At 39.3% G+C, this 26,825-nt stretch overlaps 1 protein-coding gene across 1 annotated transcript in view; it reads right to left on the reverse strand.

The window, feature by feature from the left end:
- Positions 1–14,263: 14,263 nt before the first annotated feature.
- Positions 14,264–26,825, reverse strand: part of LOC126248733 (uncharacterized) — a 172,966-nt gene continuing 160,404 nt past the window's right edge. Inside the window, exons 19-20 of the mRNA XM_049950052.1 lie at positions 21,704–21,832; positions 14,264–15,004 (exon numbers count right to left, since the gene is read on the reverse strand). Of these exons, the coding sequence (XP_049806009.1) occupies positions 14,845–15,004; positions 21,704–21,832 (289 nt within the window). The 3' untranslated portion in view covers positions 14,264–14,844. The remainder of the gene's footprint in view (positions 15,005–21,703; positions 21,833–26,825) is intronic.

Genomic DNA, 26,825 nt, shown 5'->3' on the forward strand with positions numbered 1-26,825 from the left:
CCACAGTGTTATGGGACGCAGATGGTGTTATCCATGTTGATTTCCTTGATCATGGAACAACAATAAATTCAGAGGGTAACATAGCGGTGCTGCGAACTCTGAAACGACACCTAACAAGGGACCAAAAGTAAAAGGGAAATGGTTTCCTGCAGCATGACAATGCCAAACCACACACTTGACATGCCAACACAGCAGAACTTCAGAGACTGAATCTCACCACCGTATGGCATCCTCCATACAGTCCAGATTTAGCACTGTCTGACTTCCATCTGTTCCCGATAATGAAAGATGATCTGCGGGGACATCATTATGCTTCTGCTGGAGATGTTGAGAGAACTGTGAGACTGTGGTTGCAGAAACAGTGTGTCGACTTCTTCCTTGACAGCTTCAGAAAACTTGTTCATCGTTGGCAGAAATGTATCCAATGGGCTGGTGATTATGTGGAAAAGTGAATATTGGTAATTAAAGATCACATTCTACGGCTCCCTCAGTGCTAGTTACTGGTCCCCATTGTACCAATACTTTCAGAAATATTAGAACTGTTTATGATCACTCAGCTAAACATTTAATTTAAGAGACCCAATGTTCTGTGTAACAGCCAGCCCTTTTGTTGTGAAAGTACCAGTGCATCTCGTGTGGAAATTCTTAGTGAAACAGTAACATCTTTTTGAAATAAGAATGTGTTTCTTGTGTTTTGGAATGTGAATAAACCGTGTCTTTTGACATCTTATTAGTAAAATTGAAGTTGACTGTGTAAATATTTCCATCCATCCTACATGAGTAACATAAGGCAACAAACATTCTCCCTTAGTAAAAACTACTACTTGTGTTCCACTGGGTTCTTTCATGACGCCCGTGTTTTTTTTTTTTTCAATCAGTGATCTGTGTAACACTGGATGATACAACCTGAATGACCTCAAATCACATTACTTCTGCTACCATACTCAAAACAAGAGTGTGGTAGATAATGGTTTAGTCCAAGAATGACACTCATGATCCAAGAACAAATCTTACTATGCAACAAAAGGTACAGTGAATTAAATTTCTTCAAACGATTGTATCAAACTGAGATACCAAGACATCCATTTTGGTAACAAAATTAGCACATTGTTGTCAACTGTATTTATGCAATAATTTTCAGACATCAGTAATTTCTCATCATTACTACTAAAACTTGGGAAAATGTGAAACTGTAAATTGCATGAGTTCTTGGTGCCTCTAAATGTGTCCTATCAACAAATCCCTTCTTTTAAACTAGTTGTACCACAAATTTCTTTTTCCCCATTTCAGTTCAGTATCTCCTCATTAGTTATCCAATCTACCCATTTGTACTTCATCATTCTTCTGTAGCACCACATTTCAAAGCCTTCAATTCTCTTTTTATCTGAAATTCTTGCTGTCCAAGTTACACTTCTGTATAAGGCTACACTCCAGACAAATGCCTTCAGAAAATACATCCCGACACTTAAATTTAACTGAGCAAGGTGGCGCGCAGTGGTTAGCACACTGGACTCGCATTTGGGAGGACGGAGGTTCAAACCCACATCCAGCCACCCTGAGTTTGGTTTTCCATGATTTCCCTAAATCACTTCAGGCAAATGACGGAATGGTTTCCTTGAAAGAGCACGGCCGACTTCCTTCGCCTTCCTTCCATCCGATAGGACCGCTGACCTCGCTGTTTGGTCCTCTCTCAAACCAACCAACCAACCAACACTTAAATGTTTTTCAGAAATGCTTTTATTGCTATTGTCAGTTTGCATTTAATATCCTCTGTACTTTTCCCATAATCAGTTATTTTGATGCTGAAATATCAAAACTCATTTACTACTTTCAATGTCTCATTTTCTAATACAATTCCCTCAACATACGTGGTTAATATTCACCTTCTAACTTCTTTTCAAGGCATTGTCCATTCCATTTAACTGATCTTTCAAGTCCTTTGCCATCTCTGACAGAATCACAATGTCACTGAAAAACTTCACAGTTTTTATTTCTTCTTTCTGAATTTCAGTTCCCTCCTTGGTTACCTTTACTGCTTGTTTGGTATACAGATTCTATAACATATGGGACAGGCTACAACCCTGTCTTTCCTGTCTTTCTCCCTTCTTAACTGCTGCTTCCTTGTCATGTGTTCGACTCATATGATTGCAGCCTGGTTTCTGCACAAGTTGTAGATAACTGTTCGCTCCCTGTCTTTTATCCTTGTTGCCTTCAGAATATCAATGAGTGTATTCCAGTCAATACTGCCAAAAGATTACTCTAATTCTACAAATGCTATAAATATTGATTTGTTTTTCTTCTTTCTTTCAACTATCTTCTAAAGTTTGCATGTTCCTGCATTTCTCCAGAACCTATATTGACCTTCTCCAATGTTGGCTTTTACTGTCTTTCTTTTAAAAAAATAATTCATGTCAGTATTTTGCAACCATGCAACAGTTCATACCTGTCAGCACCTACTTTTTTTGGAATAGGAATTCTTACATCCTTCCTGTAATTTGAGGATATTTCTCTTGTCTCATATATGTTGTATACCAGGAGCGATAGTTATGTCATTGCTGGGTCTCCCAATGATCTCAGTAATTCTCAAGGTATGGAATTCACATCAGGGGCCTTGTTATGACTTAAGTCTCTCAGTGTTTTGTCAAATTCTTCTTGCAGTATTGTATTCCCATCTCATCTCCATTTACTTCCTTTTCCCCTTCTGTGATATTGTCTTCAAGTTTGTCACTTTATAGCCCTTCTATGTATTCCTTTCACCTTTCAGCCTTCCCTTCTTTACCTAGCAAGTGCTTGTCATCTGAGCTCTTAATAATATTCAAACAGGTACTTCTCTTCTCACAAAAGGTTTACTTTATTTTCCTATAGGTGGCACCTATCTTTCTCCTAGTCGTTCATCCTTCTTCAGCTTTGCGTTTAACATCTAGCTATTCCTGTTTTGCCATTTTACACTTCTTGTCAGTATCATTTATTACATTCCTCTATTGCCTTTTGCCTGCTCCATTTACTTTATGTTTATATTTTCTTCTTTTGTGGATTAGATTCAGTATCTCCAGTGACATTCAAGGACTTCTACTGGGTCTGGTCTTCTTGCCTATTTCATCCTCTGCTGCCCACACTATTTCATCTCTCAATGCTACCCATTTGTCTTCTCAGTATTCATTTCACCTGTTTCAATTAATGCTTCCCTAATTCTTCCTTTCAAACTCCCAAAAACTAGTGATTCTTTCAGTTTATTCAAGTCCTACCTCCTTAAATTTCTTCCTTTCTGCAATTTCTTCAGTTTAAATCTGCAGTTCATAACCAATAAATTGTCACCAGAATCCACATCTGCCATTGGAAATGTTTTGCTGTTTAAAATCTGGTTTTGCAGTCACAGTATTACCATTATATTATGTGTATGAAACCTGCACCTACTATTTTATTTCTTCTTTTCCATTTCCTACTGTTGAATTCTAGTCCTCCATCACAAGTAAATTTTTGTCTCGTTTAATGATCTGAATAATTTCTTGTATCTCATCATACTTGCTTTCAATCCTTCAACATCTACGGCACTAATTGGCATATAAACTTGTACTACTGTAGTGGGTTTTAGCTTTGCATCTGTCTTGACTATGATAACGCATTCACTATGCTGTTTGTAGTAGCTTATCCTCATTTCATTTTCTCGATCATTATTTGACCTACTCTTACATTACCTGTTTGATTTTATTGATAATCCTGTACTGACCTGACCACTTACTATATCTAAATTAAACCCATCTATCCATCTCACTTGAATTCAGTTACCCACCTACCTGGTAAAGTGATCTAACATTCCACACTCAGACCAATAGAATTACAGTTTTCTTTATCCTGATAGTAACAACCTCCTCTGAGCTGTCCCTGCCCAGAGATCTAAATGGAAGCCCAGTTTACATCCAGAGTATTTTACTCCAGAGGATCTGCATATCCTTGGGAAAAAAAAATCTGTAATAGTTTCCTCTTGCTTTCACCCATTCTCAGTATCAACATAGCAAATCCATCTTGGCTAAAGTTACAGGACCAGATCAGTTAATCATCCAGACGTGCCCCTGCAACAACTTAAAAGGCTGCTGACCCTCTTCAGAAACCATATGTCCATCTAGCCTCTCCACAGATATCCCTCTAATGCAGTTGCACCAATGGATTGTTATCTGTTTCATATAGGCATCTCACTGTCAAATGATCAGTGGTTCATGGTGGTTGGTGTCCCAGTTAATACACATTTATATTTATTCAAAACTGTACTGAAAGTATTTTTAAAGGTTATGTCTATCTCTGTCATAATACTGGGCCCTCAGGGGCTCAGCATTCATTTACTGGGTACAGGCATGGTGACCCTGGGGTTCCTGAGCTGGGGGCTGGTAAGCGCCACCAGTCCTGTCTCTCCATAAGCTCTGGGCACGCTTCAGCGACCATTGTGTGGCGCAGCGGTGGAACATTGTGTGTGTCAGGGAACAGGGATCTTTGCGTGACCACCCGAATTGCAAGGATGGAATAAACCTCCATAATAAAACCCTCAATGTCAAGGTATGCTGCACGCTGATGACGTGCATGGCGTTGAGGTGGAACAGTTGCTAGTGGGCAACCTCTGGGAACATGCCACGCTTCAGTTTTATAAGGCTTACTCAGACATGTGGGGCTCTGTCTGAGTGGACCCTTATTTCCCTAGCTGCTTGTGGGACAGAGATGAGCCCTCGAAATCTTCCTCTTCTCCCAGTGTGATGGGTGTACCACCTGGGAGTACTCATACCCATTCATCCATAATCAACTTGTTAGTAATGGGGCTCAAGGAGTCATGAATCAGAATGTCTTTAACTGATCAAGAGGAAGAAGGGAACATTTGAAAAAGTGTCCCCCTTCTACATCCATAAAGGCTTAGAAGGGCTTTCTGGTACCCCAAAGTCTATTAAGGGGCTTGGATTTTGATGCCTCAGCACCGAACGCAGGCAGCTGTCCATGCCACCTCACTCTACAAGCACCTTAACACCCTGGTGTAAGGACGGGTTAAATCAAGACCACACTGATGAAATGGCTCCCATACTCCAGTGGAATATAAGTGGATAAATGACTCTTCTGGAGGAACTGAGACTCCTTGTACAGGAGAAACCCTTTCGCCGCTGTCTTCAAGAGATTCATTTTAAAGAGACTGACACATCTGTACTTGGAGGCTAACACCTCTACAGAAAAGATGACCTTACTGGTGACAGGGTGAAAGATGGGGTTGCAGTTTTCATCAAGGATTGCAGTTTTCACTCCTCACATGTGTCCTTAACCACAACACTACAAATAGTTGCTGTTCACATAGTGGCCCATGTTACCATCATGGTGTGCTCTGCGTACCTACCTCCCCATGAGCCTCTTGACAGTATGAACCTCACTCATCTTCTTGATGAACTACCTTGTCCCTTTCTCCCTTGAGGACATCAATGCACACAGTGCACTATGGAGTTCTAAAACCACTTGGCCCCAAGAGTCATATACTTGAGGATCTGGTACGCACTACTGATATCATACTTGTGAACATGGGTCAAGCTACAAGTTTTAGCACCGCTACCGGTCCGTCTACAGCCATACACCTCCCCTTCAGCTCACCTGCCCTTGCAGACGCTGCTCAATGGGGAGTGGTAGGGACCACTGCCCTATCTGGATCCACCTGCATGATGGAACGGATCCGGGAAGGAAGCCACCGAGATGGTTGTTCCGAAAAGGCTAACTGAATGCTTCACAGGCAGTTAGCTGTTTCTGAGCACTGCAGAACTGGGTGGCTCTCATTACAGATGTGATTCACCACGCTGTTGATGCTTCCATCCCAAAGTCAACAGGAACACCTCGTAGGCTACTTCTCTCTTGGTGGAATGATGAATGTCATTCTGCAATCAGGCACAAGAGGGCGGCTATGAACATATTCAATCAATGCCCTACATATGAGAATCTTGTATACTTTCGAATCATGCATGCAAGACCAGACAAATAGTTCAGGAGAGTAAGCAGAGGTCTTGGCAAAAGTTACTGAACCCCGTCAAGAGGTTCACATCCACAAGAAAAGTATGGGAAGCCATCAGGAGGATCTCTAGGTGCAACGCTCGACTGGCATAGCAGCTGTACAAATACAGAGGTCTCTTGTAACACTGCCAAGAGGGATACCTCAGACAATGGCTGCCCCCCCCCCCCCCCCCCTTAAAGAACTGAAACTGAGATGTCTCAAGGCCTTAAACATCCTTAAATGCATCAGTAATAGGTCTTTGGGATCCAACAGGGCACATCTGCTCCAACTTTATAAGGCCTTTCTTTGACCCAGCTTGAATACGGATGCCAGATTTATGGGTCAGAAAGGTCTTCACACTTCAAAATACTGGATGCGGTTCACCACAGGGGTTATACTCTGTCAATAGGGTCCTATTGCACAAGCCCTGTTCTTAGCTTGTATGTGGAGGCTGGTGAGCCTCCGCTGTCTATTCGACATCTTTTTGTGGTGCACCAAGCATCTAGGGTTTTGTCCGTTCCTACATCACCGCCAGCATCCAGCTATATTGTGCAGCTGCCACTAGAATGGCTGTTCAATCATCAGCCACAGGCAACAAGGTCATTTGGAATCCATGCAAGGGAGAGCTTTGAATTATTACAAGTGGGGGCATTAAGGGCAAAAGCCAGGGTGAAATAGAGCATCGCCCTGGCTACTATCGAGACCCAGATTGCCTTTAGAACTGACTGCTTACAGGGAGCATTATACCCCAGACTATATTTTTACAATCAAATTTAATAAGATCTTACATCACCATTCAGATTTTATTACTGTTTACACATATGGATGTAAGCAGGGAGATTTCTCGTTTGTTCTATTATGTCCCCCGACGTTGTCCTGAGGGTAGGGCTGCCAGAGCAGTTTTCAGTTTATTACACAGAGTTGTTTGCTATCCTGAGGGCAGTGGAGCAGATGCGATGGCATCATGACAAGAAATTCCCTTTATTGGGGTTGCCTTGCAATTCTTGTGGGAGGGTGAAACTTCGTTTTCCATTTTATTGACCTCCTTTCATAGATTTTCAACATGCCCATCATTATATCATTAATTCAAGGGTGCTGATGACCCTGCTGTTTAGTGCCCCCAGCCATAAATCATCATCATAATACTGAACACTGAGGGTGGCCCTTAGTATTCAAGTATTTATGAGGCTATATACAAGACATACCACCCCTTTTATTTCGTGAACTGTTCCACGTATCAAAATGAGGTTTTATGCAGTTGATAGTGCACTGAGGGGCATGTAATGTTTTGTATGGATAATGCCCTGAACTCTGGTGTCAACCAAGATACTGAAACAAGTGTGTGTGTGTGTAACTATATGCCTTTCATAGCTGCATTCAGAAGCTTTGGAGAAAACCATTATACAGATACAGTGCTTGTTAATACTGAGGTTGAAGCCTTTTACAAAAGAATCCAAAAAATGTAGTATAATTAGAAAGAAATGTGGCCAGAGTCAGCTATTGCAATGATAACAGTGCCAAGTAGAGCTCTCATGCCATGCTCCATAGTTACATACAGCAAGAGAGGCCTACACTACTAAGATAAAAATTCATTTCCTATATGACATAGATACAGGGTAATCTTGTATACGGAACTACAGCATATGCCAGCTTTTGGCGCATCAGATTTGGCTTAGGAAAACTATTTAAAGTGTGTTTACATTTCCAGATTTGTGTGGAAACAGCTGCAGTTATGTCAGTAAGTTTTCCATTTAAATCCTTCCCTCTGCTGCTACTTGACAAAGCCAAAACATAAATGTCAGTTGTTCATACTTCATAATGATAAGCAGCCGTCTTCACAAATAAAAGTAAACTACTGTATTAACTTTCTTAGATTTGGGGAAAAAAAAAACCCTCTGACCTGCCTTTTCCTGGAGATGTCTGAATGCTTCTTAAAAGGTAAAACACCTACTATTGGACAAATGTGTGTGTAGATTCAACTCAAAACTGTAATTAGTTGGAATACACCATAAATAAACTAAACATTTTATTCAGATTTACTGATGACATGTCACCCTAAAAATAAGTACTTTTCATAATGAAACACTGGCTTGTGTAAAGTTTAAAACTATGTTTCATTATGAAAAGTACTTATTTTTAGCGTGACATGTCATCAGTAAATCTGAATAAAATGTTTAGTTTATTTATGGTGTATTCCAACTAATTAAAGTTTTGAGTAGAATCTACAGACACATTTGTCCAATAGCAGGTGTTTTATCTTTTAAGGAGCATTCAGGCACCTCCAGGAAAAGACAGGTCAGAGCTGTTTTTTTTTTTTCCCGAAATTTGTTGTTGTTGTCTTCAGTCCTGAGACTGGTTTGATGCAACTCTCCATGCTACTTATCCTGTGCAAGCTTCTTCATCTCCCAGTAATTACTGCAACCTACATCCTTCTGAATCTGCTTAGTGTATTCATCTCTTGGTCTCCCTCTACGATTTTTACCCTCCACGCTGCTCTCCAATGCTTAATTTGTGATCCCCTGATGCCTCAGAACATGTCCTACCAACAGGTCCCTTCTTCTTGTCAAGTTGTGTCACAAACTCCTCTTCTCCCCAATTCTATTCAATACCTCCTCATTAGTTATGTGATCTACAACGCCCCCCCCAACCCACCCCACCCCACCGATCTACAACCCCCCCCCCCACCCCACTCCCCCATGAACCATGGACCTAGCCGTTGGTGGGGAGGCTTGCATGCCTCAGCGATACAGATGGCCGTACTGTAGGTGCAACCACAACGGAGGGGTATCTGTTGAGAGGCCACACAAACGTGTGGTTCCTGAAGAGGGGCAGCAGCCTTTTCAGTAGTTGCAGGGGCAACAGTCTGGATGATTGACTGATCTGGCCTTGTAACACTAACCAAAACGGCCTTGCTGTGCTGGTACTGCGAACGGCTTAAACCAAGGGGAAACTGCAGCCGTAATTTTTCCCGAGACCATACTGCTTTACTGTATGGTTAAATGATGATGGTGTCCTCTTGGGTAAAACATTGCGGAGGTAAAATAGTCCCCGTTTTGATCTCCGGGTGGGGACTACTCAAAAGGACGTCGTTATCAGGAGAAAGAAAACTGGCGTTCTAAGGATCAGAGCATGGAATGTCAGATCCCTTAATCGGGCAGGTAGGTTAGAATATTTAAAAAGGGAAATGGATAGGTTAAAGTTAGATGTAGTGGGAATTAGTGAAGTTTGGTCGCAGGAGGAACAAGATTTTTGGTCAGGTGAATACAGGGTTATACATACAATAGGGGTAATGCAGGAGTAGGTTTAATAATGAATAAAAAAATAGGAGTGTGGGTAAGCTACTACAAACATCATAGTGAACGCATTATTGTGGTCAAGATAGACATGAAACGTGTGCCTACTACAGTAGTACAAGTTTATATGCCAACTAGCTCTGCAGATGATGAAGAAATTGGTGAAATGTATGATGAGATAAAAGAAATTATTCAGGTAGTGACGGGAGACGAAAATTTAATAGTCATGGGTGACTGGAATTCGAGAGTAGGAAAAGGGAGAGAAGGAAACATAGTAGGTGAATATGGATTGGGGGTAAGAAATAAAAGAGGAAGCCGTCTGGTAGAATTTTGCACAGAGCATAACTTAATCATAGCTAACACTTGGTTCAAGAATCATAAAAGGAGGTTGTATACATGGAAGAATCCTGGAGATACTAGAAGGTATCAGATAGATTATATAATGGTAAGACAGAGATTTAGGAACCAAGTTTTAAATTGTAAGACATTTCCAGGGGCAGATGTGGACTCTGACCACAATTTATTGGTTATGAACTGTAGACTAAAATTAAAAAAACTGCAAAAAAGTGGGAATATAAGGAGATGGGACCTGGATAAACTGACTAAACCAGAGGTTGTACAGAGTTTCAGGGAGAGCGTAAGGGAACAATTGACAGGAATGGGGGAATGAAATAAAGTAGAAGAAGAATGGGTAGCTCTGAGGGATGAAGTAGTGAAGGCAACAGAGGATCAAGTAGGTAAAAAGACGAGGGCTAGTAGAAATCCTTGGGTAACAGAAGAAATATTGAATTTAATTGATGAAAGGAGAAAATATAAAAATGCAGTAAATGAAGCAGGCAAAAAGGAATACAAATGTCTCAAAAATGAGATCAACAGGCAGTGCAAAATGGCTAAGCAGGGATGGCTAGAGGACAAATGTAAGGATGTAGAGGCTAACGTCACTAGGGGCAAGATAGATACTGCCTACAGGAAAGTTAAAGAGACCTTTGGAGAAAAGAAAACCACTTGTATGAATATCAAGAGCTCAGATCCAAAACCAGTTCTAAGCAAAGAAGGGAAAGCAGAAAGGTGGAAGGAGTATATAGAGGGTCTATACGAGGGCGATGTACTTGAGGGCAATATTATGGAAATGGGATGTAGATGAAGATGAAATGGGATATACGATACTGTGTGAAGAGTTTGACAGAGCACTGAAGGACCTGAGTCGAAACAAGGCCCTGGGAGTAGGTAACATTCCGTTACAACTACTGACGGCCTTGGGAGAGCCAGTCCTGAGAAAACTCTACCATCTGGTGAACAAGATGTATGAGACAGGCGAAATACCCTCAGACTTCAAGAAGAATATAATAATTCCAATCCCAAAGAAAGCAGGTGTTGACAGATGTGAAAATTACCGAACTATCAGTTTAATAAATCACAGCTACAAAATACTAACGTGAATTCTTTACAGACGAATGGAAAAACTGGTAGAAGCCGACCTCAGGGAAGATCAGTTTGGATTCCATAGAAATGTTGGAACACGTGAGGCAATACTGACCTTACGACTTATCTTAGAAAATAGATTAAGGAAAGGCAAACCTACGTTTATTGCATTTGTAGACTTAGAGAAAGCTTTAGACAATGTTGACTGGAATACTCTCTTTAAAATTCTAAAGGTGGCAGGGGTAAAATACAGGGTGCAAAAGGCTATTTACAATTTGTACAGAAATCAGATGGCAGTTATAAGAGTCGAGGGGTATGAAAGGGAAGTAGTGGTTGGGAAGGGAGTGAGACAGGGTTGTAACCTATCCCCGATGTTATTCAATCTGTATATTGAGCAAGCAGTAAAGAAAACAAAAGGAAAATTCGGAGTAGCAATTAAAATCCATGGAGGAGAAATAAAAACTTTGAGGTTTGCTAATGACATTGTAATTCTGTCAGAGACAGCAAAGGACTTGGAAGAGCAGTTGAACGGAATGGACAGTATCTTGAAAGGAGAATATAGGATGAACATCAACAAAAGCAAAACGAGGATAATGGAATGTAGTCGAATTAAGTTGGGTGATACTGAGGGAATTAGATTAGGAAATGAGACACTTAAAGTAGTAAAGAAGTTTTGCTATTTGGGGAGCAAAATAACTGATGATGGTTGAAGTAGAGAGGATATAAAATGTAGACTGGCAATGGCAAGGAAAGCGTTTCTGAAGAATAGAAATTTGTTAACATCGAGTACTGATTTAAGTGTCAGGAAGTAGTTTCTGAAAGTATTTGTATGGAGTGTAGCCATGTATGGAAGTGAAACGTGGACGATAAATAGTTTAGACAAAAAGAGAATAGAAGCTTTCGAAATGTGGTGCTACAGAAGAATGCTGAAGATTAGATGGGTAGATCACATAACTAATGAGGAGGTATTGAATAGAATTGGGGAGAAGAGGAGCTTGTGGCACAACTTGACTAGAAGAAGGGATCGGTTGGTAGGACATGTTCTGAGACATCGAGGGATCACCAATTTAGCATTGGAGGGCAGCGTGGAGGGTAAAAATCGTAGAGGGAGACCAAGAGATGAATACACTAAGCAGATTCAGAAGGATGTAGGTTGCATTAAGTACTGGGAGATGATTAAGATTGCACAGGATAGAGTAGCATGGAGAGCTGCATCAAACCAGTCTCAGGACTGAAGACAACAACAACAAAAAAAAAAAAACAGATTTGGAAAAAAACAACAACTCTGACCTGCCTTTTCCTGGAGATGTCTGAATGCTTCTTAAAAAGTAAAACATGTGCTATTGGACAAATGTGTCTGTAGATTCTACTCAAAACTGTAATTAGTTGGAATACACCATAAATAAACTAAACAATTTATTCAGATGTACTGATGACATGTCACCCTAAAAATAAGTACTTTTCATAATGAAACATAGTTTTTAACTTTACACAAGCCAGTGCTCAAATTGTTTACCATCGACTGCATTGCATATTTGCAATCATCAATCGAGAGAGAGATAAACAGATGCAAGTACATTAGATGACATGCTGCTGGATGCTGTGAGAATTAGATGGCACATTCATCTTTTAGTGCTCTTCATAAAAAGAAACCAAGAGGAATCAAATCGGGACCTGGCCAATCACTGTACAGCAGAATTCTGTCCTATCCATTGGTTGGAAACTTTTCATTCATTATAAGCACTGCAGCATGAGAAGAGGGCATTGGGCAGCCATTGTGTTGGAACAAATACACTTTTGCTTATGCAGTGGTGCCTCTTCTAGGAGACCAGCTGGAATGTTCATAAGAAATTGTGTGTACTTATATCCATTTAACACCCATAGGATAAAGTAAGGTCCCATGCTGGAATTTCCTATGTTGCTCCACCATGCATTTACACACCACAGTCATTGGTGTTGTACCTGACAAATCCATTGTGGATTTTCTGCAGCCCAATGCTGCATCTTACGTAGATCTGTGTCACCACGGTACAAAGTGTCTTCTCCCAGATGCTGCAATGCAAACCATCAAAATTCTGTATGACATTTGAAATCGCATTCTCTGAGTGTGTGATGTAGTGACAGATGATATGGGTGAAATTAATGTCAATGCAAGATGCGAATGACACTCATCTGGTTGACTCCGCATTCGTTGGCTATACATTTCAAGCCAACATGTGAACTGATAAGTGACGTAACCAGAACAGCTTCTTCATGTGCTCTTGACATTTTATCTCATAATCCTCACCCTCTGACGTTCAAGCTGCCTGTTTGCACTAGTGACGTAATAATCCGTGAGAGTGCCTGGCGTGATGGACAATGACGATCAGGATAGACATTCATGTACTGCTGCACCATTTCGACAACATTTTTTTGAAATTTGCCATATAAAAGTAGAATGTCTAATTTCTCCTCATTGTTGTACGTGTCTGCATAAATGTCAAAGCAGAAATGACCTGCTAATAGATAATATTACTACTGCTAGTTTTGCAGTGCAGACACGTAAATGGTGACACAGCCTGGCATGAAAGTGTTTACAATGCAACAGTGAGTTCCAACTGATGTGTCTTTTAATTTTAGAGTATTTCTCAGGGTTTGTATGTGTGTGTGTGTGTGTGTGTGTGTGTGTGAAGAGTTACTGCTTCAGAATTAAGAAGCATTATATCACTGTACTCATCTTTTCAAGCACTTTCAAATGCCATTGGGGGGGGGGGGGGGGGAGGGGAAAGACACATTATATTTGAAATATCATACTTGCTTCAACATCTTAAAAGAGTTAAGACTATATATCACAGAACATAAGTATATGCCCCTTAGCATACTAGCATTTGCTGAAAACCTCATTTCAATGTTTGGAACTATTCCTGAAATAAAAGGGATGTTGCATATTTCCTGATACACCATGTATATTTCTTCCATGTCTACAGTATTTCATACTTTTCTAAAAAATGAAAACTCCATCCCAATAGGCCTTGGAAGGTCCAACGGTACTGACCAGCTGCCGTGTCATCCTCAGCCCACAGGTGTCATTGGATGCGGATATGGAGGGGCATGTGGTCAGCACACCACTCTCCCGGCCGTATGTCAGTTTACAAGACCACAGCCACTACTTCTCAATCAAGTAGCTCCTCAGTTTGTCTCACAAAGTCTGAGTGCACCCTGCTTGCCAACAGCACTCGACAGACCGGATGGTCACACATCCAAGTGCTAGTCCAGCCCAACAGCACTTAACTTCGGTGATCTGACGGGAACTGGTGTTACCACTGCAGCAAGGTCGTTGGCAATTCATACTTCTCTACTGTTATCTAACCCCTGGCTGGAAATTTTAAATAACGTTTTTCACTCTATTTACCTTTTCAGAATGTAATCATACGTGGCAATACTGACATGGCGCAAAAACATTTTTTTTTTAAACTTTTGTTTGCAGGGAAAATAAAGTAGAATTGTCCACAAATTTAATATCTGTATGTTTTACAAAATTTATTGATGTTATATAACTAAAAAATTACAAATTTAGCTCATAGTGTGAAACTGATAATTGTTACATTATGTTCTTGTATAACAAACTTTCATTGGGTTATTTACAGTCTTATATATATCATGAGTTAATAATCATCGAGTTTTCAGAATATTACAAAATGAAAATAAAATGTAGGATGAAAGTCTTAATGTCACAGGAGTACACATTGGCAGAAGACAGTTTAGTTACAGTAAAGTCTCTAAAAGCTATAGGAAAATAGTAAGTAAGTACTATTTGTTTCAAAATCAATGTGGTAGCAACTATGACTGATCACTCAGTGAAGATGTATAGAAGTAAAAAAATTGAAAGTTCCGAAGATGTTGAGAAAATATTATGAATAGATTGAAACATGTTCACATCAATGTATAAATGAACACATTAAATCTGTTTACACCTTCAAAAGAAAACAAAAACCTCAAGACAAACATTCTCTTACATGTTACTCACTGAAGGAAAGGAGTTCAATAAACAGATGTCAGTAGTTTGTGCCTTTTATACCAAACAGAGAGAAACATTTTTGTTGTCTTACATAACACGCAGTCTGCATACCCGAAGGCTTTCATTACCTATACTTGCATTTTATGTCCTGCCTGTGATGCTGTAATGCTTCTTAGACTTCGAGACCTTTCAAACAATGATGGATCTGTATAGATAGGCTCACTTGGGTCATCAAATCCTCTGCCACATCTATTTGGCATATCTGGATCCATTATTTTTGCTGTATTCCTGTATAAAGAAAAACTATCATTCAGTTTTCATATAGATATAATCCCAGATGTTAATATACTTATATTTCAACACATTTTCGACTAGTAAATGTGTGGTGGGTAACAATGGAAATGAGCTTTAAATAATAATATCCAATTGCTATCATGTTCTTGCACAACATCTATGGATAAAAATATGAAGTTTTTGAAAGATGAGTAATGTAAACTATTTTAATTCATGTGTGTGGGGCTGAAAGTCATATTCACATTGTTGCCTGTTTTAATGTGAGTGAACTACATGTGTCATATCAAAGAAGTGGAGTCGGGCAGCTTCACTCTTGTGTATTAATATACAAACATGGAGTTGGACACTTCTAATATGAGATGGGTTGTGCCAAGTGGCAAGCATCTCAAGGATCTCAGCATTTAGCTGGGGACTGGTTATCGCCACCACATCTGCACGTTTCAGAGAGTACTTTGCCACAAGACAGTGGATCATTGTATCATATGGAGTGGGGATCTTAGCTTAGCTGTCTGTATTATGAGGATGGTACAAACCTGTATATAAAAACAGATCTCCACTTCAAGCTGTTCTGTGTGCTGATGGGGTGTATGGCTGTCATGCTGAAACAGCCATGAATGGGCAACCTCTGGTGCACATACCACACCATGATTGCATAAGGCTTATTCAGACAAGATGGGGACTGTTTACTGTATTTTATGGGCTATAAGACACACTTTTTTCTTTGAAAAATTGTCTCCAAAATTCAGGTGTGTCTTATACTCGAAATTAATGTAAAAATGTCCAGTGTTTTATTTAAAATTCCCACCAGTCTTAAAAATTCCCCTTTGGCTGCCGATGCCATGGGAAACCAATGATCATTTTCAAGTGCAAAACAATTTCAAAACCTTCTAAAATATTGCCAGATGTTGTTCATGTATCAGTACATGACAAGGGTTGGATGGATGAGACTGGTATGAAGTTATGGATTAACAGTGTGTGGGAGAGGAGGAAAGGTGCTTTATTGAAGAAGAGTTCTCTTCTCATGCAAGATCAATTTAGTACTCATTTGAAAAATTCTGTAAAAGAGAAATTGAGACAGGGATATAAAGAGCTTGCTGTTATTCTGGGAGGACTTACTTCACAATTGCAACCTTTTGATGTGTTGATAAATAAACTATTTAAAGTGTATATGAGAGAGGAGTGGAACAACTGGATTACAGATGAATCCCAACATGAATTTATGCCAAAGGGAGCTTTAAAACAACATACAATCAAACAAATGTGCCAGTGGATGAAACAGTCATGGTCTAGAGTGAGAGAAGACATTATTGTTAGATCTTTCAAGAAGTGTGGCATAAGTACTGTTCTCAGTGGCAGTGAAGACCACGTTATATATGAAGAGGACAACTATGATGACAAAGACGGAGGAGGAGAAGGAAAAGGAGGAGGAGAAGAAGAAGAAGAAGAAGAAGAAGACGAAAGTTCAGATGACAGTTTTCAGGTATTTTTAAGGTCAGTTCGGTTTTATAAACTAAGGTTTTTCTTAGTCTGGCTTTGCAATCTAATAATAAAAACGTTATTTTTTTTTTTTAAAAATTGCTTAAAAATTAAGGTGTGTCTTGTAGTCCATAGTGTCTTATAGTCCATAAAATATTGTGCCTACTTGTGGGACAGGATCTAACTTCTGACTTTTTCTACAAATGTCAGAAAATGGGTGTCCCTCTGGTACGTATCAACATCCAAACTAATTAGAGGTCATGGCTAAGCAGTTCCCCTGAGGAATGATTTGGAAAACAGTATTCAAACAAGAGTAACTAAACACAAGTGTGTTCTTAAGACAAGACACTTTAAAGTTATTAAAATATTTGGGAAGCAGGACTATGTTCATAGAAACACTCATGTCCATGTAAATAACAAGATTCCCCCACACAACAGAGCCAAAAAAATATACAGAGCTTTACAACTCCCAACATTTGCTGCTGTGACTATTTTGGCTCTTAAAATACCAATCTGGATACCTCATGCGTCAACACAAATGCAGATAAATAGTGCCAACACAAATATCTGCCTTTGTAAGTGTGACTGCAAAAATGTGCTTACTCAAAACCTGCTGCTCCCTGCAGACAGGCAGAAATGACGGCAGATACCAACACACTGTCAGTAAAGCCGTGAAGGCAGGTTGTGAGTCATGCTGGGATAGCTCAGTCAGCAGAGCACTTGCTTGTTAAAGACAAAGGTCCCAGGTTTGAGTCCCTACTGACACACAGCTTTAATCTGCCAAGAAGTTTCAAATCAGCATATTTTCCATTGCAGAGTGAAAATTTATTCTGGAAATGTATAACTGCCCCGTCTTCATCTGGGAGACTGATTTGGCATTGTCTGCTACTCATAACACATCACCTGATCATGATAGGGTCTATTACTGTATTTTTCAGAACCTGATAGAGGGGAGCAAAGAAATCCTTCTTGCCCTTTTTAAGTTTGTCTGGGCATGGAAAGTAGCTTTTGTAAAGTGTTCCCCACTAGCTGTGAGGGAAAGACCTTGAATCAGATGGTAAGCTGCTGCCTTGTCTGGATCCTAGAACACAGACAGCTTCTTAGTCAATTTCATTGTGAATACAGGAGATATTGATTGATCATTGATAAACTAGCAGTGCTGGAGGCAACTATACAACAGATTCCTTGCAAAGACATCACATTTTTTTTTAACCTTGAGAAGAAGTAAAATACTACTTGGAGTACTAATATTCTCTGAAATCTCCGTGAATGGAACATCTGATGGCGTCTTTGTGTAATACTTTCATTCCTCACATTTTAAATATAGAGTGGAAACATCTAGTCCATTCATTTTTAACAAGAGAACAGTGTCTGTAATTGCTAATAACAACATTACATCCATGGTAAGTTCATTGATGAGTTTTCCATTCTTACCTCTTTGCAGGTAGCACATACAAGCTGCAAATGGAAATTAAGAGGTTGCAATTTACGAGCAGATAAAACATGTATTAAATTTTTGACAGAGAAATCTGTGCATGTCCTTTTTAACTATGCGCACATCATTTTTAATTTGCCTGGTTTGAGATTGAGGAACATCAATTTAAAATGACTGAGATTTATGGGTATTGTTGATGAAAAGTTCACTTGATGATTGCACAATTCAGCTGTTTAAAAGCAAGGTCTCATGGAGCACAAAATTTTTAAAATGTATTAGTCACAGGGCTTGGGGTTGAATTTAAATTTATCTGCTCCAATGTTACTGAACTTTGTTTGTTCCCACCTTGACTACAGATGTATTACATTGTATGGGTCAGTGCAAGGCTCATATATTTATTTATTTATTGTTCAGCTAATTCAATCTATACAAGATGTAGCCTCTTTAAGTTATTAAATACATCTTTAAGAGGTGTTTCCATGCATCTCTGTCCATTGCTGTCTTCTGCCAGTTGAAGTCCGCAACTTCCCTGAGTTCCTTATCCCAGCGATCAGGTGGGCTCCCTGGTGGTCTTCGTTTTTGTCTGTGACTCCACTCTAAAACTGATTTTGCCCATCTTTCATCCTTCATTCGTGCAATATGTCCTGCTCACTGCCGTTACACACACACACACACACACACACACACACACACACACACACACACACACACACACACACACACATATATATATATATATATATATATATATATATATATATATATATATAACTTTGTAAAGAACACTGGAAGTTCAGTGTGGCTGTTTATGGATGATGCTGCTGCAATGCAAAAAATATGGCCTGCTGATATGACCTGCACAGGATCTGTGCTTGGCACAGAAATTGGCAGCTGAGCCTTAACATAAACAAATGTAATGTATTTCCCATATATACACCAAGAGACCCATTATTGGTTGATTACATGATTGCTTACAATCACTGAAAAGAATCCCATCCATTAAATCTCTGGGAATATACATAAAGAATAATTCGTAGGGGAATGACCAGATGAAACTAATCATAGGAAAGGCAGATGCTAGAAAGATTCATTGGAATAACCATCTAGTAGTGTAGGCACCCATAAAGGAGATCTTACATATCTGTCATGGAATTAGTTCCTGAGCATTGCTCCTAAATTGTGAACCTTTTCAAGTGGGATTGAGATAAAGCCAAAGAAGAACAGTGTATTCGATTGCAGGTTTAGTTGGTAAGTGCAAAAGAATCATGAGATGGTCATTCAACTTCAGTGAGAGTGGAATTCAGCTCACAACAGGAGCTCTTTGAACGAGCCTAGTGAACAGCCTCCTCATGGACGCTGGCGTTCCTCCGTTGCAGCTTTGACGGCAACTGCTGCTTGCAAATTATACCACCCACATTCATAATTCACCTCACCATCCAAATTTCCATCTCCTTTTCCCTACCATGGCAATCCATCTCCAGCAACAGTGGCCCAGAACTGAGAATCCCCTTTCCGTCTGTGCCTGGTCGCTTCATACTGAACTCAGCACTTTAACTCTACCAACTTTCCTGCAGGTCCACTTACATACACCTCCATGGTCCATGCCTTGGCGCCGGCCGGAATGGCCGAGCGGTTCTAGGCGCTTCAGTCTGGAACCGCGCGACCGCTACAGTCGCAGGTTCGAATCCTGCCTTGGGCATGGATTTTTGTGATGTCCTTAGGTTAGTTAGGTTTAAGTAGTTCTAAGTTCTAGGGGACTGATGACCTCAGAAGTTAAGTCCCATCGTGCTCAGAGCCATTTGAACCATGCCTTGGCCACAGCTTCATTTGGACCTATCGCAAGGCCCAAAAGGCTCAGTTCCACCTGAGGCCCTCTGCCAGCAATTTTTATCTTATAGTTGGCAATAAATAAGAAACACACACAAGTCCATATTGTGCCTTGTGGAATTGTTGAATTCCGCCTGTCACTGTTTCCACACGTAGTGGTGTGTAGCACTTTGTTTGTGATTGGTCAGGTCAACTTGTCCAGTTTTAACTGCACCTGTTTGGGCTTGAAAGCTACTTGCTCCTAGTGACCCTAGTGAATAGGTGCCACTAAGAGTGGAAGTATAGGTAGAGAGACAATGGCTAGCTATGCTTCAACTTATTAGTTAGTATTACCAGTTTGCTTGAATTATTTGTCATTACAATAAATCATTTAAAATCTCTCTCTTCAGGAGGTTCAACTCCTACTATTGCTGATAGAAGCATTTAAAATAGAACACAGCACTCTTAGATGCTTGATTGCCTCCCTTTGTCCACATAATATGTGGGTCCCTTTTAATCTAGGAGCTGAGTGACCAGTTTTCCCACCTCCAACCTCCCTACACCAGTCTTTCTTTCCTGCCTGAAGAAAGAAACTATTGTTCCAAAAGCAGGAATCCTGTTTTCTATTTCAAGTGTTTCTGTTGGCAATGCTGGGAGTTGCACTTCCTGAAGAGAAGAATGAGCCAGCATTTCAGTCTCTATAGTTTTTGACAAATTTATGGACTGATTTTGTTTTACAAAAAATCAGTTATTGGGATATGTAATGTGTTGCTTTACTGAGCAGTAGTCACTTCACATCCAAATGTGTGGTGAGATGTACAATTGAACACTTTACGGAAACCATAATGCTGAATTGCCAGTTTACAAGAAATTACTATGTGCAATAATTTACATTACTGGTTCAAATACTCTTTAAAAATGGATAAGACAACGATCTTCCTTGTAGGGTGTGGGAGGATATGTGTATAAAATTTCATGAAAGTTGTCATTAATCATTCATATAAATTTACTTGAGAAATAGCACTGGTGCAGAAAATTTAGATAAGGGGGATGTATTAAGCAGAGAAAGTTTAAATTGCCCAAAACCTTGTAGAGGGAATGCAGTGAATTAAGTTCTTGTCACCCAGTAAAACAGAAGCAGTGACACATGTTCTGTGTATGTTGGTCTGAAACCTGAAGACAGAACATAATAGCTATAAGACAGATGATAAAACTGTATTCAGAGTCACGATCCTGTTCTGTAGGTTACACTATTTGGTAAGGTGCTGTACTCTCCTTGTAAATGTGAATTGAAAGATCCGTGGTTGTCTTGAGAAACTAAAATACAGATTTGTGCTTGCAGTGAACCAATTTTTCAGGCTGCAGTGCAGGTAGAGAACTGTGTGAGCTATCTGAAAAAAATACTTTACTTGAAAGATCAGCTAATCTTTATCCATTTCTACTTTGTTTTCTGCTCTATATCTCTACTAGTTGGTGAGTAGTGCTTTGTCTTTATTCACAACTTTTATTCCATACTTGATGTTCTGATTGCTCAATGTACAAACTCATTTCAAAATAATGGCCACAGACTTAATTTATCTGTGTGGAACTTTAAGGCTTTCAGTTCTAAAAGAAGTCATATCTCCTGCCAATATCCACATGCAAATAAAGCATTCAAATGTTGAAGCTGTGGCTTTTTATGTTTCATGCTATTTGTGAATCACAAATACAATAACAATAGGAAATTTTCAGAGCCGAAAGGTGTTCTGATTTGATGTTTTATATTGAACAGCTGAGCTCCTGCAACCATCTGTATAAATGTGTGTGTGTGGGGGGGGGGGGGGAGGGGGGATGCCTATAGGTGCACACTATCTCCACAATGTATATGAAACAAACAGTGCTACCATAATACATCATTTCATCACGAAACACTATTTGTAATATTTTCCCCAGGAAATATATTTAGCCAGCCCCTGTACTTTTACATGTCTACTCACCCATTTCCAAAAGCTTTCTTGCCATTTGGAACAAGAAAAGAGAAATTTGGTCTGTTTGATATGGTAGGAATATTAGCTGGATGTGTACTGTCAGCTGCAACATTCTTCATATGGACAGACCAGTAGCGCCTGTAGAGAATAACACAAAATAATGATAAAAAACAGTTACAAAAATATCTGTGCCACATTCTGTGTAAAATTAATTTGCATCTGAAATAACTTACACCGTTCACAGTGTTTTATGTATTGTGCAAGAAAGAATTATTATAATATCACATCATCTGCAATGTCATATTTCTACAAAAAACATTGCTGACTAATTTTTCTGTATTTGATATGTAGTTTCATAATTAATTAAATATTTTATCACACTTCCTCACAACATAATGTGCACAAGTGGGTTAAAGGTAAAAACTTTAACATGCTTATAACAGCTTCCACTGGAGAAATCTAAATATGATTCAGAATAAATCTAAATATGATTGAGAATAAACATATGAGTAGAAACAGTTGCCCAAATGGGACGGTCTTTGTGATAAAGAAAAAATGCTCTGCAGACTAAATGAAACCTCTTAGAAAAGTGAACATGAAATATATCAAATATTATCATTCTTGGTAGGAGATAGAAAGAGAAAAATAAATAAATTTGCTATCTCATTGAAAATGAGAAGACAAAAAACAATGTATACATTTCTTACATGCATCCACTTAACGGAAGTGAGTGATTTCGTATTCTGCTTATCGACTATTTCGTTTTGGAAAATCTGTGTATAAATCTGATCAGTTATAGAAAGAGAGATTCTTAAAGTAAAACTGAAGCAGAATGGTGAATTAATTGAAGCTGTGGGAATCCTGACTGTCCCATGTGGGTACATTTTGCAAATAGTGATCCATGTTAAAAAAGACATTGATCAGGACACGATGAACAGGTCTCTACACAAATATGGAACCAGATCCAGCCACCACTTGAGTCTCAATAGAAAAATCGAAACAAAAATCCAAAATAGTGTGCTGTATAATGGAATTAATCTATACAATAAACCACCACAAGAGATCAAAGACGAAAGAGAAATACATGCTTTCTGGAGTACCCTAAAATTATTTGTTAGAAAAGTGTTTTTATACCATAAAGGATTACCTAAAATGATGTGTAAATTTTGTTGACAATTATGCTAATGACTGATTACTGCAGTTAAGAGGCATTTTAAAATATGTTAACTAGAACAGTGAAATACAATGTCCAAATGGGTAACTCAGTAAGGCAAGAGATGTATGTATCCATTTATGTGTGTAATTGTGTATGTTTGTTTATCTCTGTGTCTGTATTTTATGTATTTATATGTTGACAACATCCACACAATTTGCATTGTCTATGGATAGACAAATAAAAATAAATCATACACTTTAAATGTTGTGGGTTATGCATTATTTTTATTACTGTGAGAACAACTGTGTGGAAGGAGAAAGGTTCTACTAGCACATGTAAAAATATCCAAATAGTAAGTAAAATAAATAAATAAGAACATATTACCTGAATTTGCAAAACATGGTGTAACTTAGCCATAAGAAATTTGGTGTACAACAGCAACCAAAATATATAGTTATATGAAAATGTAAAAAACTAACAAAACTGGAAAACAGTGAACAGGATGTACTCTCCTCCCAGCTATCACACATACTTGGAGCTCTCTATGAGGTGGCTGAAGGGCTCAATTGGCAGTGAGCTGCAACCAAAAACATAGCTGTGTGAAAGTCTTTAACAATGCTTTTTTGCCACAGACTGGCTGCATATTCCCAATGTATCAATGAATCCTCTGATAGAACTAAGATCTGGAGACCTCACTGACAAGTCAATGTGAGGAGTATCTTCACCAGCAAGAAATCCATCTTCTAGAGCAGCCCGATGTATAAAGGCAAGGTGAAAGGTCTCTGACCTTGTAGTGAAAAACTGTTTCTTAATTCAAAACACACATTGCTTCAGTATAGTCCCCTTTTAGGTCAACTCACTTTGTCCAGTGCCTTTCCTGTGAGTAGATTCTGTCCCTGAAGTGTGGTTCTGAAAGGTCAGCAGAAAACAAACAGTGGCTGTCATAGCCTCTTCACTGGGCTCCATAAATATTTTCCAGTCCCAGATATCTTTAAATGTGAAAATACGTGGAAGTTAAAATGTTCCAAGTTGGCTGAACAGACTGTGTGTTCAAACAATTAAAATTTGAAGTCCTTAATTTTTATGATTGTCATTGTACCTTTCATTTTCCTGATGAGAGATTTTTTTCAATTGTAATCCAGACCTCCACTCATTTTTTGAATCCAGCTGGCCAAGGAGACTTATGTGTAGGAGTCATCAGTTGTTGCTTTAATCTTAGCAGGGTAATAAAAAAGAAAAACCTTTTTGTATCCCAGAAAACAGTTGTCTTAATATTTCTGGTGAATAAAAATGGCTTTGCCTTCTTTGCTGCACAGTAATAAGCTCTTACCTCCTACTTTGATTGCCATTCCATTTTTGCCATGAAACAATAGACACTGCCCACATTAGCCTACCCCTTGGATATTATGGTAACAAGCTATTCTGTGATCATCATTCATACCAAGACTAAAGTGAAATTAATCAGTGGATTTAATTCATTATCATTATTGTGTACAACTGTGAAATTCTGTGTACAACTCATGGTGAGCTGTATGTTGCAAAGAGACATGAATACAGAATGCAGAAGATGTCATGTACACAGGTCAAATACAATAATTTAGGGCTGCTGGAGATTGGCAAATGGAGTGCAAACTCCATGATCTGCTAGGTCTGTCTGGATGAAACACAACTGTTTGCTACTGCATGATTATCTATGTTGTATTCTTATGTCACAGCAGCTGATCTCAATGGAACATTAACTTAGTAACATGTTGTATGGGGGGCTGGGGTGGTGGAGGGACAGGAAATAAGGGGTCATCATAAACTGTAAAGGTCAGTGATGGGTGTTTTCCCTATGCATATTCTTACAAACATTTATGTTCTTTATTGGAACACATGAAACTGGGTGGTCAGTTTGTCATGTAGCTTTCCATGTGGGCTATATAATCACAAGAGTACACAAATTTTGTGAGAGCCAAAACATTATGACCACTGCTCATCGCAACTGAATGCTGCTTAGTGTGTTGTGAATACATGGCAAGGTAGGAAAACTATATAAGTGGAGCATAGAGAAATGGTGAATCATTCTAGCAATGATACAGGTCACAAATGGGAAAGTCTCTGCTAATCCATCAAGGACAGTGGAACAGCAGCTGAATGTGAAGTACTTGAATAGAGATAATTAAAACCAGCAGCCGTTTTGTAATCCAACATCACTTATTTAAAGCATGCTACCAGTTTCGACACCAAAAAGCATCATCTTAAGGCACCAAGCGTAACCTGCCATCAATGTCCAAACTGCAGTGACAAAGACCAGGGAGGTCTTCAAATGGAAACAGTATGACTTATTAAGCATATACACCAGCATGTGCAGCCAACAAAGTCCCATGCAGAGGGACCAAAATCAACTGAATTCTGTATCTTTGTAGCTGTAACAAGCCCAGCAATTGGCAGACGACAACTGAAACTCCAAGGCACATGGAGGCAAAGCCAAAGATTATCAACTTTGGCCAAAGTTTATAAACTTGATTTTGGTCCCACTGCACACAACTTTGTTGATTGCACATGCTGCGGTACATGCTTAATAATTTGCACTGTTTTCATCTGAAGACTCTGCTGGTCTTTGTCATTGTGGTTTGTACATTGATGCCAAGTTATGTTTTGGGCCTGAAGATGACACTTCATGGCGTCAAAACTGCTAGCATGTTTTGAATAGTCGACGTTGGATTACAATACAGCTGTTGTATTTAATTATCATTATTCAGGTACAAATGGGGAAATCCATTGACAAAAATTACTTTGACAAATGGCAGATTGCTGTAGTCTGGCACCTGGGAACGAGTGTCTTGGAAGGGGCAAAGCTGCTCAGCTGTTTGTTTACTTCCGTTGTGAGCATCTATGGAAAATGGTTGAAGGACAGCGAAACCCCAAATAGGTGACAGTGTTGGACATAAATGCCTCATCACAGATAGTGGAGGTTGAAGATGCACCTGCTCTGTGGAATGAGATTGGTCTGATGACAGAGTACAGCGTTGGTAGAGGCATACGTGTTTCGGTGCACCCCATTCTGTGCACATGGGGCTCTGCAGCAGATGACCTCTATGTATTCCAGTTTGACTTAACAACATTGTCTGTTTTGACTGTAGTGGGCACAGGATCATCAAGATTGGACCATGGATCAATGGAAACGTGTCGCCTGGTCAGATCAATCACATTTCTTCTGCACTAGGTTGATGGTCATTCTGGATATGCTGTCATCCAGACAAAGAACTGCTTGAAACATGCATTGTGCCATTGATGTAGGCTGGCATCTGGTATGTTACTGGATGCCAGTTCAACACCCAAAAACCACCAGTCCATAATGTGTGGGAACTGTGTGACCTACGTAAAGACATCCGCTATCACATATCTATAGAAACCTACAAAGTACTTCTCAAGTCCATGTCATGCAGAATTGCTCTGTGTTGCATCCAAAGGTGGATCACCATGCTATAAAGCAGGAGGTCACCATATTTTGGCTCACTAGTGTATCTAGGGAAAACACCTATCACTGATAATTTCCACAAACACACCCTCCACCCAAATTTCCATTCCAAACCACACAATGTGTTAGTCAGTTGATGTTCCAGTGAGATCAGTTACTAAGAGGGTAGACTACCATGTACATAATCATGAAGAAGCAGACAGAGAGTAGATAAGACTTTGCAGGTCATGGAACTTGGACTCAGTTTGTACAGCACAGTGGCATATCTACAGATGATGAGTGCTGAAATATGAACTTATCCCTCTATAACTTGTTGGATGGCCTTTAAGCATTGAGGACCGACATGAATGCCCTCTGTACCTCTGTAACTGTTAATCAATATGAAGTATGATTCCTATCTGACTGCTAACAAATGACATCTTTACTAAACTCTTTCTTTTTCAATTTGCTGGTAAGTATTCACTTTATAAATCAAATGTATGTAAACATATTTAGAGAGAGCTCGGTAGACA

This window comes from Schistocerca nitens, chromosome 3, assembly GCF_023898315.1.
Source record: "Schistocerca nitens isolate TAMUIC-IGC-003100 chromosome 3, iqSchNite1.1, whole genome shotgun sequence".
Taxonomy (NCBI): domain Eukaryota; kingdom Metazoa; phylum Arthropoda; class Insecta; order Orthoptera; family Acrididae; genus Schistocerca; species Schistocerca nitens.